The sequence below is a fragment of the Mauremys mutica genome, chromosome 23 (assembly GCF_020497125.1).
Source record: "Mauremys mutica isolate MM-2020 ecotype Southern chromosome 23, ASM2049712v1, whole genome shotgun sequence".
Classification (NCBI taxonomy): Eukaryota; Metazoa; Chordata; order Testudines; family Geoemydidae; genus Mauremys; species Mauremys mutica.
In genome coordinates, this window is record NC_059094.1 from 10,117,285 (window position 1) to 10,130,456 (window position 13,172).

The window sequence follows — 13,172 nt, forward strand, 5'->3', positions numbered from 1 at the left end:
AGAGGATCCTTGGGGGTGCGCGGCAGGAGGAGGGCTTTTTTTTTTTTTTTTTTGCTTTGGCAGTTCGGGCGGGAGTCTGAGTGGCTTTCTTTTTAATTTGGCAAAAATGGGAGAGCCGGTGCGGCACGGGGTGCGTGCTCAAAATTTTTTTACTGATAGGGGTGCGCGATCAAAAAAGTTTGGGGACCACTGGTCTAGTGAACCGGGGCCTACTGGGAGTCAGGAGAGCTGCCTTCTAGTCCCAGTTCTGAAAGTGACCTGGGGCAAGTCACTGTGCCTCAGTTTCCCCTTGCACCCTCTCGAGGTGCTATAGACTGTATGCTCTTTGGAGCCGAGACTGTCTCACTATGTGACAGCACCTGGTGCAATGGGACTGAAATCTTGGCAGGAACGGCTGGGTGCTCCTGTAACGCACCTAGTAACTGGGAGCTTTGCCACTGAACCACTAGGAGCAGAACTGGCTCCGGAACGAAGTGCACAGTCGTCTGGTTTTCTCTAGCTATGGACCTGTTGTGTCCTCCTGGTTTAATTTTCCGTAGCGCTGGATCCCAAGTGCTGCCCCTCTTCCACTGCTTCCCTGGGATTCTCCCCGCGGATTTGACGATACATAGAATTCAACAGAGGAAAGAAGCAGAGTCCGGGCTGGGTTTTCATGGCTGCAGACAGAGAGTGGCTGGTCTGGCAGAGCAAGTGCCAGTTAACCTGCTGGGGACAAGGTCCCCGGCTTTATCGGCCCCATGAGAAAGGAGTCTCTTGAGTTATTCAGGCCTTTGTCCCTGCTGCTCCCGGATTCCTGGCCTCCGGGGGAAAACATGGTGTCTCAGACGGCGCATAACAGACAGCCTGGTTAAAAATCAGCAGTCATCTGACGCTAGACTGGGCAAAGGTCCGGAGAAGACCGTGGGGAGTGATCCTGCGCGGATCCCAGGTTTGGGCAGCATGAGAATGCACAGGGCTTTCCCCCAGCTATCTCCTAGGACCCGCCAATGATAAAATAACAACCCGTAATCAAAAGGCTGGGGCCAGCTGACGGATCAGATCCTGCCTGTCACTTGTTCCTGGGGTCAAGACTGTTGTTGTTTGTACTGCAGGAGCACCTAGTAACTGCCGCCCTGGGCCAGGACCCCGTGGCGCTAGGTGCTGCACAAGCAGAGAACAAGGAGATGGTCCTTGCCCCATAGAACCTACAAGCTAAGCCGGTAGCAGGAAGGAACCTTGAGAGGCCACCTAGTGCAGCCTTCTGCATCTTGGTTATTCTGTTCCTTACTGAGTTCCTAGAACTGAGAAACAGGCATCTGCTGTGACCTTGATCCCTGTCCCCTCGCTATCATTTCACCCCCTTCTGGAGACCATCCCTGGCTGATGAAAACATTTCTAAAGAGCAAAGGGACAGAGCTTGTGACACTTACTCCCAGAAGGCCTCCCCCTTACTCACGCCAACACTCCCGGTGAGGTTAGTGTGGCCAGTGAGTAGGGGTCTGGAGGATTAGACCCATGACAGGCGTTCTCCAAAAAACCTGCCATGAGGAGGTTACCCTTGTCCCCCCTGCCCTCCTGCAAAAGGCTTAGCCCTGGATCCACAAAGGTATAGAATCGTAGCTCTGGAAAAGACCTCGAGAGGTCATCTAATCCAGCCCCCTGCATTCAAGGCAGGACTAAGTATTAACTAGACCATCCCTGACAGGTGTTTGTCTAACCTGCTCTTCAAAATCTCCAATGATGGAGATTCCACAACCTCCCTAGGCAATTTACTCCAGTGCTTAATCACCCCGACAGCAAGATTTTCCTAATGTCCAACCTAAACCTCCCTTGCTGCAATTTAAGCCTATTGCTTCTTGTCCTTAGAGGTTAACGAGAACAATTTTTCTCCCTCTTCCTTGTAACCACCTTTTGTGCACTCGAAAACTGTTCTGTCCCCTCTGTTTTCTCTTCTCCAGACTAAACAAACCCAATTTTTTCAATCTTCCCTCACAGGTCATGTTTTCTAGATCTTTACTCATTTTTGTTGCTCTTTTCTGGACTTTCTCCAAGTTGTCCACAACTGTCCTGAAATGTGGCGCCCAGAACTGGACACAATCCTCCAGTTGAGGCCTAATCAGCACAGAGTAGAGCGGAAGAATGACTTCTCATGTCGGGCTTCCAACACTCCTGCTGATACAGCCCCAAATGATGTTTGCTTTTCTTGCAGTCGCGTGACACTGATGGCCCAGGCCTCCTGAGGCTCAGTCCAGTGTCCTTTCCACTAGGCCAGGCTGCCTCTTTTCTAAAGGAAGCCTCAAGCCAGGGCCAGGCTCCCATTCTGCTAGGTCTGTACAGACAAGGGAGACGGGTCCAGGAGGTGACTGGCTTCGTTTGGAGACAGGCTGGCCACATGGGATGGGATGAGCTCTGCTGGCTGTTTTGTACAGCATCCCTGAGCCAGGTCCTGCTGTCGGTTACATAGTGTGGAGTTACTCTACTTTTACACCCCGGCAGCTGAGAGAAGAATCCATTCCTCTGTGCCCTGTATCCGCAAGACTGGTCAGCACTCACCAAACGGAGCCTGGTCTGGGTGGACTTGGAGATGCCCCGTGTAAATCATTAGCCAGCAGTGAGCTAAGAATACTCACTCCCCAAGCACTGTTCTGGGCTTACTTCTTCACGTGTAAACAACCCCATTCGCAAGATGCAACCCTGTCTAAAAAGGAGCTAACTGAAATCAATGGACGTTAGGAGCCTGCATATCTACATCAGGTCCTGAGTGTGTACACACGCACGCGCGCACACACACACACACACACACTCTCTCTCTCTCTCTCTCTCTCTCTCTCTGGATAAATCAGGAGTCACTCCATTTTAGCCAATGGACCTGATTCTGCTCTCACTCACTCCAGTGTAAATAAGAAGAGAAGTGGGCCCCGTCTCCCTGGATTGTCCGCACCTCCAGTTCTGCTCAGGGCGCAGCATTCCTGTAGGTTGGGGGTGCTTGGGCAGGTCTCTGCTGGGGGGTTAATCCTCGCTCCAAACAATCTGCTTGCTAGGGACCACCTTTGCATTGCCCCAGGCTGGTCTGGCTTTCCCAGTGATGGGGAGACACAGAGCCTGGGGGCAGGATGGCGGGTTGATGTGGCTGTTTGGGGTGGATGGGGACAGGTGAGCCCAGATGCAGAGGGGGCTCTTCTGTGGCCTTTGTAAAGTTAAGAGACCGCAGCTGTTTGTTTATTCACAGCGGCAACCGAAGATGCCTCCGCTCCCCAAATGAGCCACCCCTAAGGGGGAGGAGGTAGCTCTGGATGGATTCGGTGCTACAGCCAGGGGTGGTGGCAGCTTGTGTGGCAGCCTGATCTGCTAGGAACTAGATCTCCCCCCCCCTCTCCCCCCCCAATTCCACACAGGCCACCTGAGCCCAGTTTCCATCACTGCTAACCTGAACCAGATTCGGAGCGGTGACCTCAAGGTGAAAGGCTGACCCTGTTACCAGCCACCCGAGCCATCCAGGGACAGGCAAATCCTGCCTGGTGCCACAAAGTGTTTACACTGCCGCAGGTTGCAGGGAGGACAGCAGCACTAAGCAGCATCAGCTCTTTATCCAAACCCGGTTATCTTTTATCTCATCTGTTGGGTTCTTGCAAGGTCCACATGCTGTCTGATGACAAAGAAGCTGAGTGGGGCAAAGCATGGGGGCTGATGACAGAGGTGATGACAGCAAAGCAGGAAGGGTTTAAGGTAGGATCATAAATCACCAAGAAACAGGGCCGGATTCACCTCTCACTCACAGGGGCAAGGCAGCAGGGACTCCGCTGAGGTTAGGAGGGAGATGCCGGCGTAAATGTGCAGCATCCCTGGGAGTTAGGCGAGTGGTGTTATCCCTGGGGGGAAACTGAGGCATGTGACTGTGTAGTGACCCAGCCAGGGTCATGCAGCCAGTCAGTGGTAGGAACAGAACTATTCTCAACTTGGCATCCTGTGCTTTAACCACTAGGCAAAGCTGCTTTGGAGAAGACAAACAGGTTTAGAAAAATAAGAAGCCGCCTCCTCCCCGCAATCTCTGGCTCATCTCTTGAACAGAACCTGAACCAAACCTTGCTGTAGTCTCTGAAATGTATGTCGGACTTTCCATTCCAGCCCTCACAAATATCTCCCGTTGTTGTGACTGTCTCTATACCCTGGGCTACTAGCCACAGGAGTGGACCTAGGAGCATAAGAATTCCCAGTGGATCAATAGCCTATCACTGACCGTGGCTGGTACCAGATGCTTTAGAGGAAGGTGAGAAATCCACATAGACAATTTTGCAACTTTCATCCCATAGGGGTAATTCCTTCATAATGCCAGTTAGTGGTTGACTTATGCCCTAACATCTGACCGTTTATATCCCTTACAGATATTTATCCTAGTGTGGGTGATGCTCTTCTTGCAATAGAAATGCCGAATGATTTTAGGAATCCTCCCCAGCTTTTTCCTTGGCGATATAATGGCGTCTCAGTGAGTCCCACAGGTGAGTCAGACGTTGTATTTGAAAAGCTTCATTTCCTTTAGTTAATTGTGAAGATATTTTACAAGCCTCCTGATGAAGGCTGCTCCCATCAGATTTCTAGCCCAGTGTTGTAGCTTTTAAACGGATCATATCGTTAACTTTAAACATCCAGACTGACGGATGCTAATCCAGACTCAAAACCCTTTGATGTTCACCTGCCACTCGTTTCTGGGAGTGGAACCATCACTATTGTTGTTGTTTGTGCTGCAGCAGAGCCTCGGAGCCCCTGTCATGGACCATGGCTCCAGTGCGCTAGGTGCTGTACAGACACAGGCCAAAAAGCTGGTCCTTGCCCCAAACAGCTTCCAATCTAACCTGGTAGCTGCCTATGCTATCCTAGCAATCCAGGGCTGGAAGGGACCATGAGAGGTCATCTAGTCCAGCTCCCTCCATCTTTATTAAAGTCCGCTCTGACTTTGCTCCATCTCCTACCATGATTTAATCATTTAAAATAATGGGTAAAGAAGATGAAGGGAGGTATCTGGCTTACTCTGGAAACACTACTGAGCTGTAGCTACGAAGCTGCCTAATGCTGCGCTGGCTGCATTGTACAGCATCCCTGAGCCAGGTCCTGCTGTCGGTTACACAGTGTGGAGTTACTCCAGATTTACAGCCAGGCAGCTGAGAGAAGAATCCATTCCTCTGTGTCCTGTATCCGCAAGACTGGTTATCGCAGCAGCAATCACAGCACATGGCGCCTGGTCTGGGTGGACTTGGAGATACCCCGAACAAATCATTAGCCAGCGACCGAAGAATAATCACTCCCCAAGCGCTGCTCCAGGCTTACTCCTTCAATCTGGTTCTCCAAACAAAGGCCGCAAGAAGCAACTGGGTCTAAACGTGAACTACGTTCCCCTTGGCAAAAAAAGCAAAAGAGACGCTTCTCTTAAGGCTTGATCCAATAATGGAAAAGTTCCCATGGCCTGATCTGCCAGTAAAATGAGCATTGCGGGGGAAGCCCCCATGCAGCACCGGCCTGCTGGAGTTTGGTCATGTTTTTGGAGCAACTGGTTGAGAAGCCTGGGATTTAAGATGCTCCTTCAGTTGGGTTGAAAGATTCTAAAGAATCTGAGAACAATTTTGGTCAAAAAACACAGTAGTTTAAGATAGTCGACAGACCTAACGGAGACTTTTTAATTGATAGTTTCATCGTGTCGCCCTAAAGTTAGAGGAAGGAGTAGGCTGTCGTGCCAGATATCCTAAATGATGTCAAACAATTTATTTACTGGGGTAGCATTGTCTGGTAACAGCACAGGGCTGGGTGGCAGACCACCTGGGCTCCATGCCCTGCTCGGCTACCAATTTGCTCTCTGACCCTGGGCATTTAGGCTCTGATTTAGCAATCCATTGCTATTCAGCACAACATGCGCTTCAAGCCTATTGATTTCAACGGGCCATGTGCTTACGTGCTGTGCTGAATAGGGATAGGTTTAAGCATGTGCATAAATGCTTTGCTGAATCGGGACCTTAACATGTGGGCATAATTAGCAAATGTTGCTTGTGTAGATGCAGCCAAACCTACCAGTGTGGCATGTGAGCCTAGCTCCATATGTTATTCCTTCTCTTCCCCCCCCCCACCCCCCAACATATTGCATGCCAGTTGTTTTGCCTAGGGTCAGATGGGAAGAGGATCCCATTTGAGAAGAGAATTCCACAACATATTTAAGGAAACCACTGCTTGTTTCTTAACCAGCTGCTCTAATTTTTCCTCTGGCTTTAAAATTATCCATTGATTTTAATAAATTTGTCCCAGATCCACAAGCGCAGACAATTAGAAACAAAAAAGTAAATTGGACGTAAGCATAAACTTAAAGTTAAGCATGTGCTTAAATGCCTTCCTGAATCAGGGCTCAAGTGAGTTTGCCTGGCCAGCTGTTTTTTTTTTCCCTAGCTGTTGTTTTGATTGTGAATAAGGGGACAGAAGTGAAGGTCCCAAAAGATTTGGGACAAGATTTGAGCCAGCCCTTGTCCAGAAAGTGAATCCAGATGACCACTGTGGAAGAACTGTCTTCTTTGTAATTTTCTTGGGCATATATCTCTGTTCCTCCTCCTCTCTTCTGTTCTAAATCACTTTCATGGATGCAGCGCTGCCAGGAATCCTGAAGATGCCGGAGCCCTGAGAAAATCCCCCAAAGCCTAAGTCCCTCTCCAACAGCTTGAGGTTAGGTTGGTATGATAAACTAAATGCAACTCCCATCCCAGTCTTCCAATCATCAGTCCTATCCTCACTTCCATTCTCCCACCCCAAAATATCACATTCTGAGAGCCAGAAGCTTTACTCTATTTCATATCCTGCCACCTCTGTTTTTTGTTCTGTTTTTAAAGGTTTGAGCTTAACAGAACTTCTCATGGGCACATTTGGCAGCAATTTATTTGAGAAATTCCTAGAGAGAAGCAAGCCACAGAAAAATCCCCAGAGTTGCAGAACTGATGCAAATTACAATATATGTAGCAACCCATAACTAGTAAAAGGGACTTCAGGGAAGGGGTGAGGATGGGGTACATTGCCTTACGGAGAAGTTAGTGAACATTTAGAGCTGGAGAAGAGAGAGTTTGGGAGGGGATGATGGCTATTCCCTGACTTTCCCCCTTTACAAATGATTCCAGGTGAATCAAAGAGCCTAGGAGGCGAACACCAGTCCCTGTTGTGAGCTTTATGGGACTTGTTCTGAAAAGTTCCCTCTCGGGGCATAGCACTGTACTGAAACAACCAATTTTTGTTAATAAAACACACACAGCGTAGGCCTTTCTCTGCATGAAATCACTGCACTCCAGAGCTTTCGGGGGGGAGCAGGGGGGAATTCTGCTTTGAGCCAAAAAAACTGACTTCATGACTCCCCAACTTGCCTCAACTGTAAGTGATAATAATATTCTGATTCTTGGCTTTCAATAGGAATCAGTTCCCAGAAAAGGCCAGAAATGATCCAGCCCCACCAAATTGTAGTTTAAAAAAAAAAAAAGTGGGAGGGGGGGGAAGCAACAGCCTCGTGCAGAAATGTTTGCGCGTTCCCAGAATCGAAGCTAATTTTGCTACTCAAGGTTCTATTCCCCCAGCGAGGCCACGCCCCTTCGAACGCTAAAGCGCCTCCCCGGCCTCTCATTGGCTGGGCTGCGAGGTTCCAGTTCGGTGGCTATGGCGGCGGAAAGGTTGCCTTGGCCACGCATCCCTGTGTGAATGCATGACGTTCGCAAGGCTGGCGCCAGGCTGTCTGGAGCGGAGAGTTAGATCAACACAGCTGGAGGGAGACGGCCACAGCTGGGCAAAGGGAGCAGATTCCTCAACAAAAAATAGGATTGTGAGAAAAGTTCTTAAACAAAAACAGTTCAAACAAAAGCCTTAATGACATCCTTTCATAAAAATAAAAAATGCAAGGAGGACTGGGGGGGGGGGCGGGAGGGGGATAGGGAGCAAGAGTGGGAACAGAAAGTTCAGGGATGCTCCGGGGCTGCCTGTCCAAACAGCCAAACATGTTGCACACAGAGAATCTTTGCCACAGCAAAAAAAAAAAAAGGGGGGGGTTATTTGAAAAATCAGCCTTGGGGATATTCCAATGCAATCGCTCAGTTTTAAAGATGGAATGTTTGAGGGGGGGGGGTTAATGAAAAAAAAAGAGCACAGGGCTGGGGGGGCAGGGCTTGGACACATATTTTGGGAGGCACTAGGACGTATGGTGACTTGCAGGAGTGCTAAAAAAAATTTCAAAACTTAACGTTAAAAAAAAAAGATTGGGGGGAGAACAGCCTTTGGATAGTCCAGGCCAATAACCCAGATTCTGAAAAATGGGTTAAAGACGATTATTTTTCTTTAAAAACAAACAAAAGCTCGCTGCCCCATCAAGTTCAGGTTTATTCTCCAGCTGCCACCATTTGAATGAAGATTTCCCAACAAATTTGGAGTGAGGGTTGAAAGTATCTCATTGCAATTTATTTCCTCAGGGAGAGAGGATTTTTTTTTAAAAAGGCCTTAAAATTAATCCAAAAGTAGGGAGTCTCCTTACTCTGAAAGAAGTGAGAATTGGCAGGGCCAGAGGAATATAGAAGGGTGAGAGAGGAGGAGAAAATAGTTTTTGGTAACCCTACTATCTACTTTAAAAAATAACTACTTTTTAAATAAAGATTTAGTAATGTGCAATCTAAGGTCTTGAAGGAATGAATAATTTAAATAGCTTTTCCATTACACTAAGCAACCCCCCCCCAAAATAAATATATATAAAAAAACCCATTGTGACATGCAGACTGTTTAAAAACATGGAAATTGACCATGGTTAGAGCTGTGTACCCAAGGGGGTTGGGGAAGTGATTTTTTCCAAGCCTAGCTAAATGTGAAAGCAGAAGAGAGAAAAGCCAAAACAAAATAATACACTATGTTTTGTTTTTTTGGAAAAACACACACACAACTTAGGTTTTAGGCAGCTCTGGAGTAAATTGTACTTGTGGGCAGGCATAATTTACTCCAGGTGCCCTGGCCTCCCCCAGAGCCCATGAAATAAGACAGTTTAAGAAGTAGTATTAACAGAAATAGCAAGAAAGGGATTTGGGGAACCAGTAATGGGCTAGGGGGGGAATTAAATGGCATACACCATTGTCATGGGCCATAAAGTATTATTTCCATTGCAGTTGCCCACTCACAAATAATCAAAACACATTCCAAAATAAAGAGCTGGCCCTTGGAAAAATCTCCAGGCTTGGGATCAATAATTTATATCACACAGCCCACTTGAGATTGATTTTTAAAATCAAGTTAAAATAGAGAACTTTTGATACCCTCCTCAGCCCCTCCGCTCCCCTTCCACCGAAACTCTTTTAGGGCCTGATTCGACTCTCACATTGACTTCGGTGGAGTTACTCTGGATTTACACTAAAATGTGGGTGGGAATAAGGCCCCCAAGGGAATTGGGTCTTGTCTACACCCCAAAAGTGGGACTCACCCATAAAGTTTTGTCCTTTTAGTTAAACCAATATAACCATGTCAATTTTACCCTGTTCCTCTTGTTTCAAACAAAATAAACCCATACATCTATATATTCCTTCCCCCCCCCAAAAAAAATGTTTCTGCAGTCAGAGTTGCTGACCCAAATCTGTTTTCTCCACGGTAACCTCAGCTTTACCGCAATTACTTTTTTTTTTCTGGTCACAAGATAATTCCTGACGGCAGAAAGTCTGGAGGTCATATGAGCAGCAAATTGAGGAACAAGGCGCCACTAATTTCTTACAAGATCCCCCTTAAAAAAAAAACCCTACAAAAATTCTCTGCTGTGAGGGGATTTATGGCTTTTGTGGGTTCTGAAGTTTTAGGGGCTGCAGCCTGGGAATGGGCTTCGCAAAACATGCACTTTGAAAGCGGGGTTTGTCTTTTCCAGCCAAAGCTTTTTTTCTTTTTTTTTGCTTTAAAGGGGACGGGATTAAAAACGATGCAAGGGAGGAGAACTATACTTTGAATTTTAAATCGCTTTACTTGAGTAAAAAAAAAAACGGGGGGGGTGAGAGCTAGGCCCGCCCCGTTTGTAATCAGAGCTTCCTCATTCCTTTCATGTCCTCTGCTCTTTAGTGTCAGCCCAAGCCAATGGAAACCTGCTTTGCCCATTTAACCCGCTTGTAAATGCTCAATGCAACATTTCCACCGACTGTCACCAGAGAGGGAGAAGGGGGAGGGGGCGGGGACAGCGGCGCGGCTCGTTTGCATAGAACGGGGCGGAGCCGGAGCGCCTGGCGTATAAAAGGCCAGAGGGGGGCGAGCCGCCGGCAGCCCGTTGCACGGAGGAGTAGAGGTTTGCACGCCTGGGATTGCACCGCGAGCGAGACGTGCAAAGCAGCCAGCCGGGGGCGGGGGGGATCTGCCAGCCCGAGACACCCACCCAGCGCTGCCAGCCCAGCCCAGCCCGGACCATGAAAGCCATCAGCCCGGTGCGGTCCGTCAGGAGCTGCTACGAAGCCGTGTGCTGCCTGTCGGACCAGAGCCTGGCCATCGCCCGGGGGAGCCCCGGCAAGAGCTCGGCGCTGGAGGAGCCCATGAGCCTGCTCTACGACATGAACGATTGCTACTCCAAGCTGCGCGAGCTGGTGCCGGGCATCCCGCAGGGCACCAAGCTGAGCCAGGTGGAGATCCTGCAGCACGTCATCGACTACATCTTCGACCTGCAGATCGTGCTGGAGGAGCAGGCGAAGGGCCAGGACCCGTCCGCCGAGACCTCCCTCCTCTCCCTGAAGGTAAGGACGGGATCCCGGCGGGTGGCTCTTCATGGGATCGGCCCTGCATCAGGGGCACCTTTCCCCCAGCCGGGTGGTGCCCTGTGCAGGCAGGGATCGGCCTGCGGGGCTTTGCCTCCGGGGGGAAAAAGCCCCCACACCAGGTCCCCCCCCCCTTTACTTACTTATTTCCCTTCTCTCTGCAGGCCTCTGAGCTCGCCTCTGAACTGTGCTCGAAAGACGAGAGACGTTTGTGCCATTAATGTCCCGTCCCCCCCACCAGGTAAGACATGGACCACGCGCTTCCTTGTCAGTTTCCATCCCCAGCCCGCTTCTCTGGCCCCGGGAATTCGCGTGAGCGGCTCCATCCTAAACGAGGGATGGGGAGGCTTTTAAACTGCCCCCTTCGTGCAATCCGCGCTGCTTGGGCGCTGCGCCTCCCTCGCCTCTCTGCCCTGGTGTTTGATCGAGGGGGGTGTTTTTAACAGCCACTGTAGTGGAATGAGAGAGCTGTAGCCATTGTCCGTTCTTGTGCCGGCGATGCAGCCTCTTTCCAGCTCCTGCAAATGGAGTCATTCTCGTTCCAATGTCAGTGCTTTTTATAGCGAACTCTGCAGCTGCTTACACAGCCCTGTTGAAATTAGTAGAATCAAGAGGCTTTTTTTTAAGGGGGGGGGGAATGTTTTCAGGCAGGAAGGCACCGCCAAAAGTGTCCCTCCCTTCTAATCTGTGTAATTTTAGATCCATCTGTAGAGAGTTAGAAACAGAAGGGCTTGTCTTTTTTTCTTGGTGCCAATTAGCAAACATCCAGCATGAGTGTTGGTTCCTGATTCCTTATCAGCTGGAGGTAAATAGAAGTTTCCTCTCTCTGGCGCCAGGATGTCTAGTGCAGACCTGCCTCTGATCTGCTCTGAATAACTGACATGTCTCTTTCTCTCTCATCCCCCGCCCCCCTCCCCTCCACCCTATTCAGACTGCAGGTGTGGGATCACAACACTTGGTTCTCTCCAAGGGAGGAGAAGAGAGACCTTCACTTGGAAAGGATCAGACTTCAGCCCCATGCATCCAATAATGGAGGGACCTCAGCCTTTATCTTCCAGATATTGTCTGTGGAGCATGTGGCACAAGGCATTGGATGCTTGGCTGGTTTTTCAGTACTGTTTCCGCTTCCCCACTCTGCTTCTCTTGCCTGAAAATAAATCTCAACAGGCCAGGAAAGACTATGATGCGGCCCCCTCCATCCCCCAACTAAATGGATCTGAACTCTTGACTGTTTGAATTTTAACCGCCTCATTGCACAAGGGCAAGAAATGCTGGGAACTCCTGACTCCTTGAGCATCATCTGCACTGTAAGATCAGTGTTTTATGTTCGCAGAATCCCAAGCGTGCTAGACTGGCTCCCTAGTCATTATATAGATCTCTTTAAAACGTGGCTGGCTGTAAAGGAGACCACAACATGCTTTAAAAAGACTTGCAGAGATGCAGTTGTATGTATATTTTGGATTATAGTGTGATTTAAAAAAAAAAAATCCTTAAAGGGGGCTGGGTAGGGGTTAATACCAACAAGAATTTCAAAACTGAGCTGTTCTGGGGCTGTGGCCTCATGTTTATTGTTGAACTCTATAATAGAGTATAACGTTTGTACCTTTTTTGCAGGAAGGTGAATTTCTGCGATCATGCATTGTACTTGCTTTATAAACTTTTTATAAAAGTTAAAAGTTTTTACATAATAAAATTAAGTTTTGGGTTTTTTTTTTTTGAATAGTCCTTCCCTTGCCCCAAAATTGCATCAGGGTTACTTCCTTGGAACTTGAAACTAGCTTTGGGGAGCGAAGTAACTTTTACAAAAAACAATTGCAATAGAATTGATCCATCGCTGTATTGAGTTTCCACTTCCCGCTGTCTGTGAGAGGAATGACACTCTGTTACTTGAATTTGCCGTTCAATAATTTTATACTAATAGTACTATTATGGCTTAAAATATCAAATCATGTATCCTAGTAAGAATCAACCTTGTTTGTTACTTACTGTTTTAACTTGCACCTCTCTTTTGCAGAACAGGACTGTTAGGTAAGATGGGCCTGACCCCTATCAATGTGAGTGCCAGGTCAGAGTTTGAGTTGATGGTGATTTGGGGCATAAGGTGGCCTTGGACAAGAGTATTTCCTACTGCTCTTATTACTTCTGTGGGTGTGATTTTTTTTTTTTTCCCCCTCTTCCCTCTTCTGGGCTCAGTAGCATAATAGCTGATGGTATCCACAATGTCACAGAGAAGGCCTTGAAATGGCTTATGGACCTACAATTGCTTTGTAGACAGTCCTCTGTGTGGGTATGCAAAAGCAGCATAACTGGGCAAGCCTTTTTAAAGGATTTTTTCGTTTGACCTAATGGGCCAGTCCTGATCTGGATCTTGGTTTTGGTCTAAATCGAACCTTTAGTGTTCTTTTGCACAGCATGCAGGTAAATGAGGTC

At 48.3% G+C, this 13,172-nt stretch overlaps 2 protein-coding genes across 6 annotated transcripts in view; both read left to right on the top strand.

The window, feature by feature from the left end:
- LOC123355326 (peptide methionine sulfoxide reductase MsrA-like) overlaps positions 1-10,178 on the top strand; it is a 99,560-nt gene extending 89,382 nt beyond the window's left edge. For 2 of the 5 annotated variants that reach the window (XR_006575065.1, XR_006575064.1), the window contains 2 exons: positions 3,962-4,246; positions 4,362-7,854. The gene's annotated coding sequence lies outside the window, so the exon portion shown is untranslated. Of the gene's footprint in view, positions 1-3,961; positions 4,247-4,361; positions 7,855-10,068 lie in introns of those variants that run through there. The other 3 variants (XR_006575067.1, XR_006575068.1, XR_006575066.1) reach the window with 2 other exon arrangements.
- A 71-nt stretch (positions 10,179-10,249) lies between these two features.
- On the top strand, positions 10,250-12,435 carry ID3 (inhibitor of DNA binding 3, HLH protein). Its single transcript, XM_044997674.1, has 3 exons — positions 10,250-10,721; positions 10,907-10,983; positions 11,674-12,435. Exons 1-2 carry the CDS (start codon positions 10,401-10,403, stop codon positions 10,961-10,963), a joined length of 378 nt encoding a protein of 125 aa, XP_044853609.1. The 5' UTR covers positions 10,250-10,400; the 3' UTR covers positions 10,964-10,983; positions 11,674-12,435.
- The last annotated feature ends 737 nt before the right edge of the window (positions 12,436-13,172 follow it).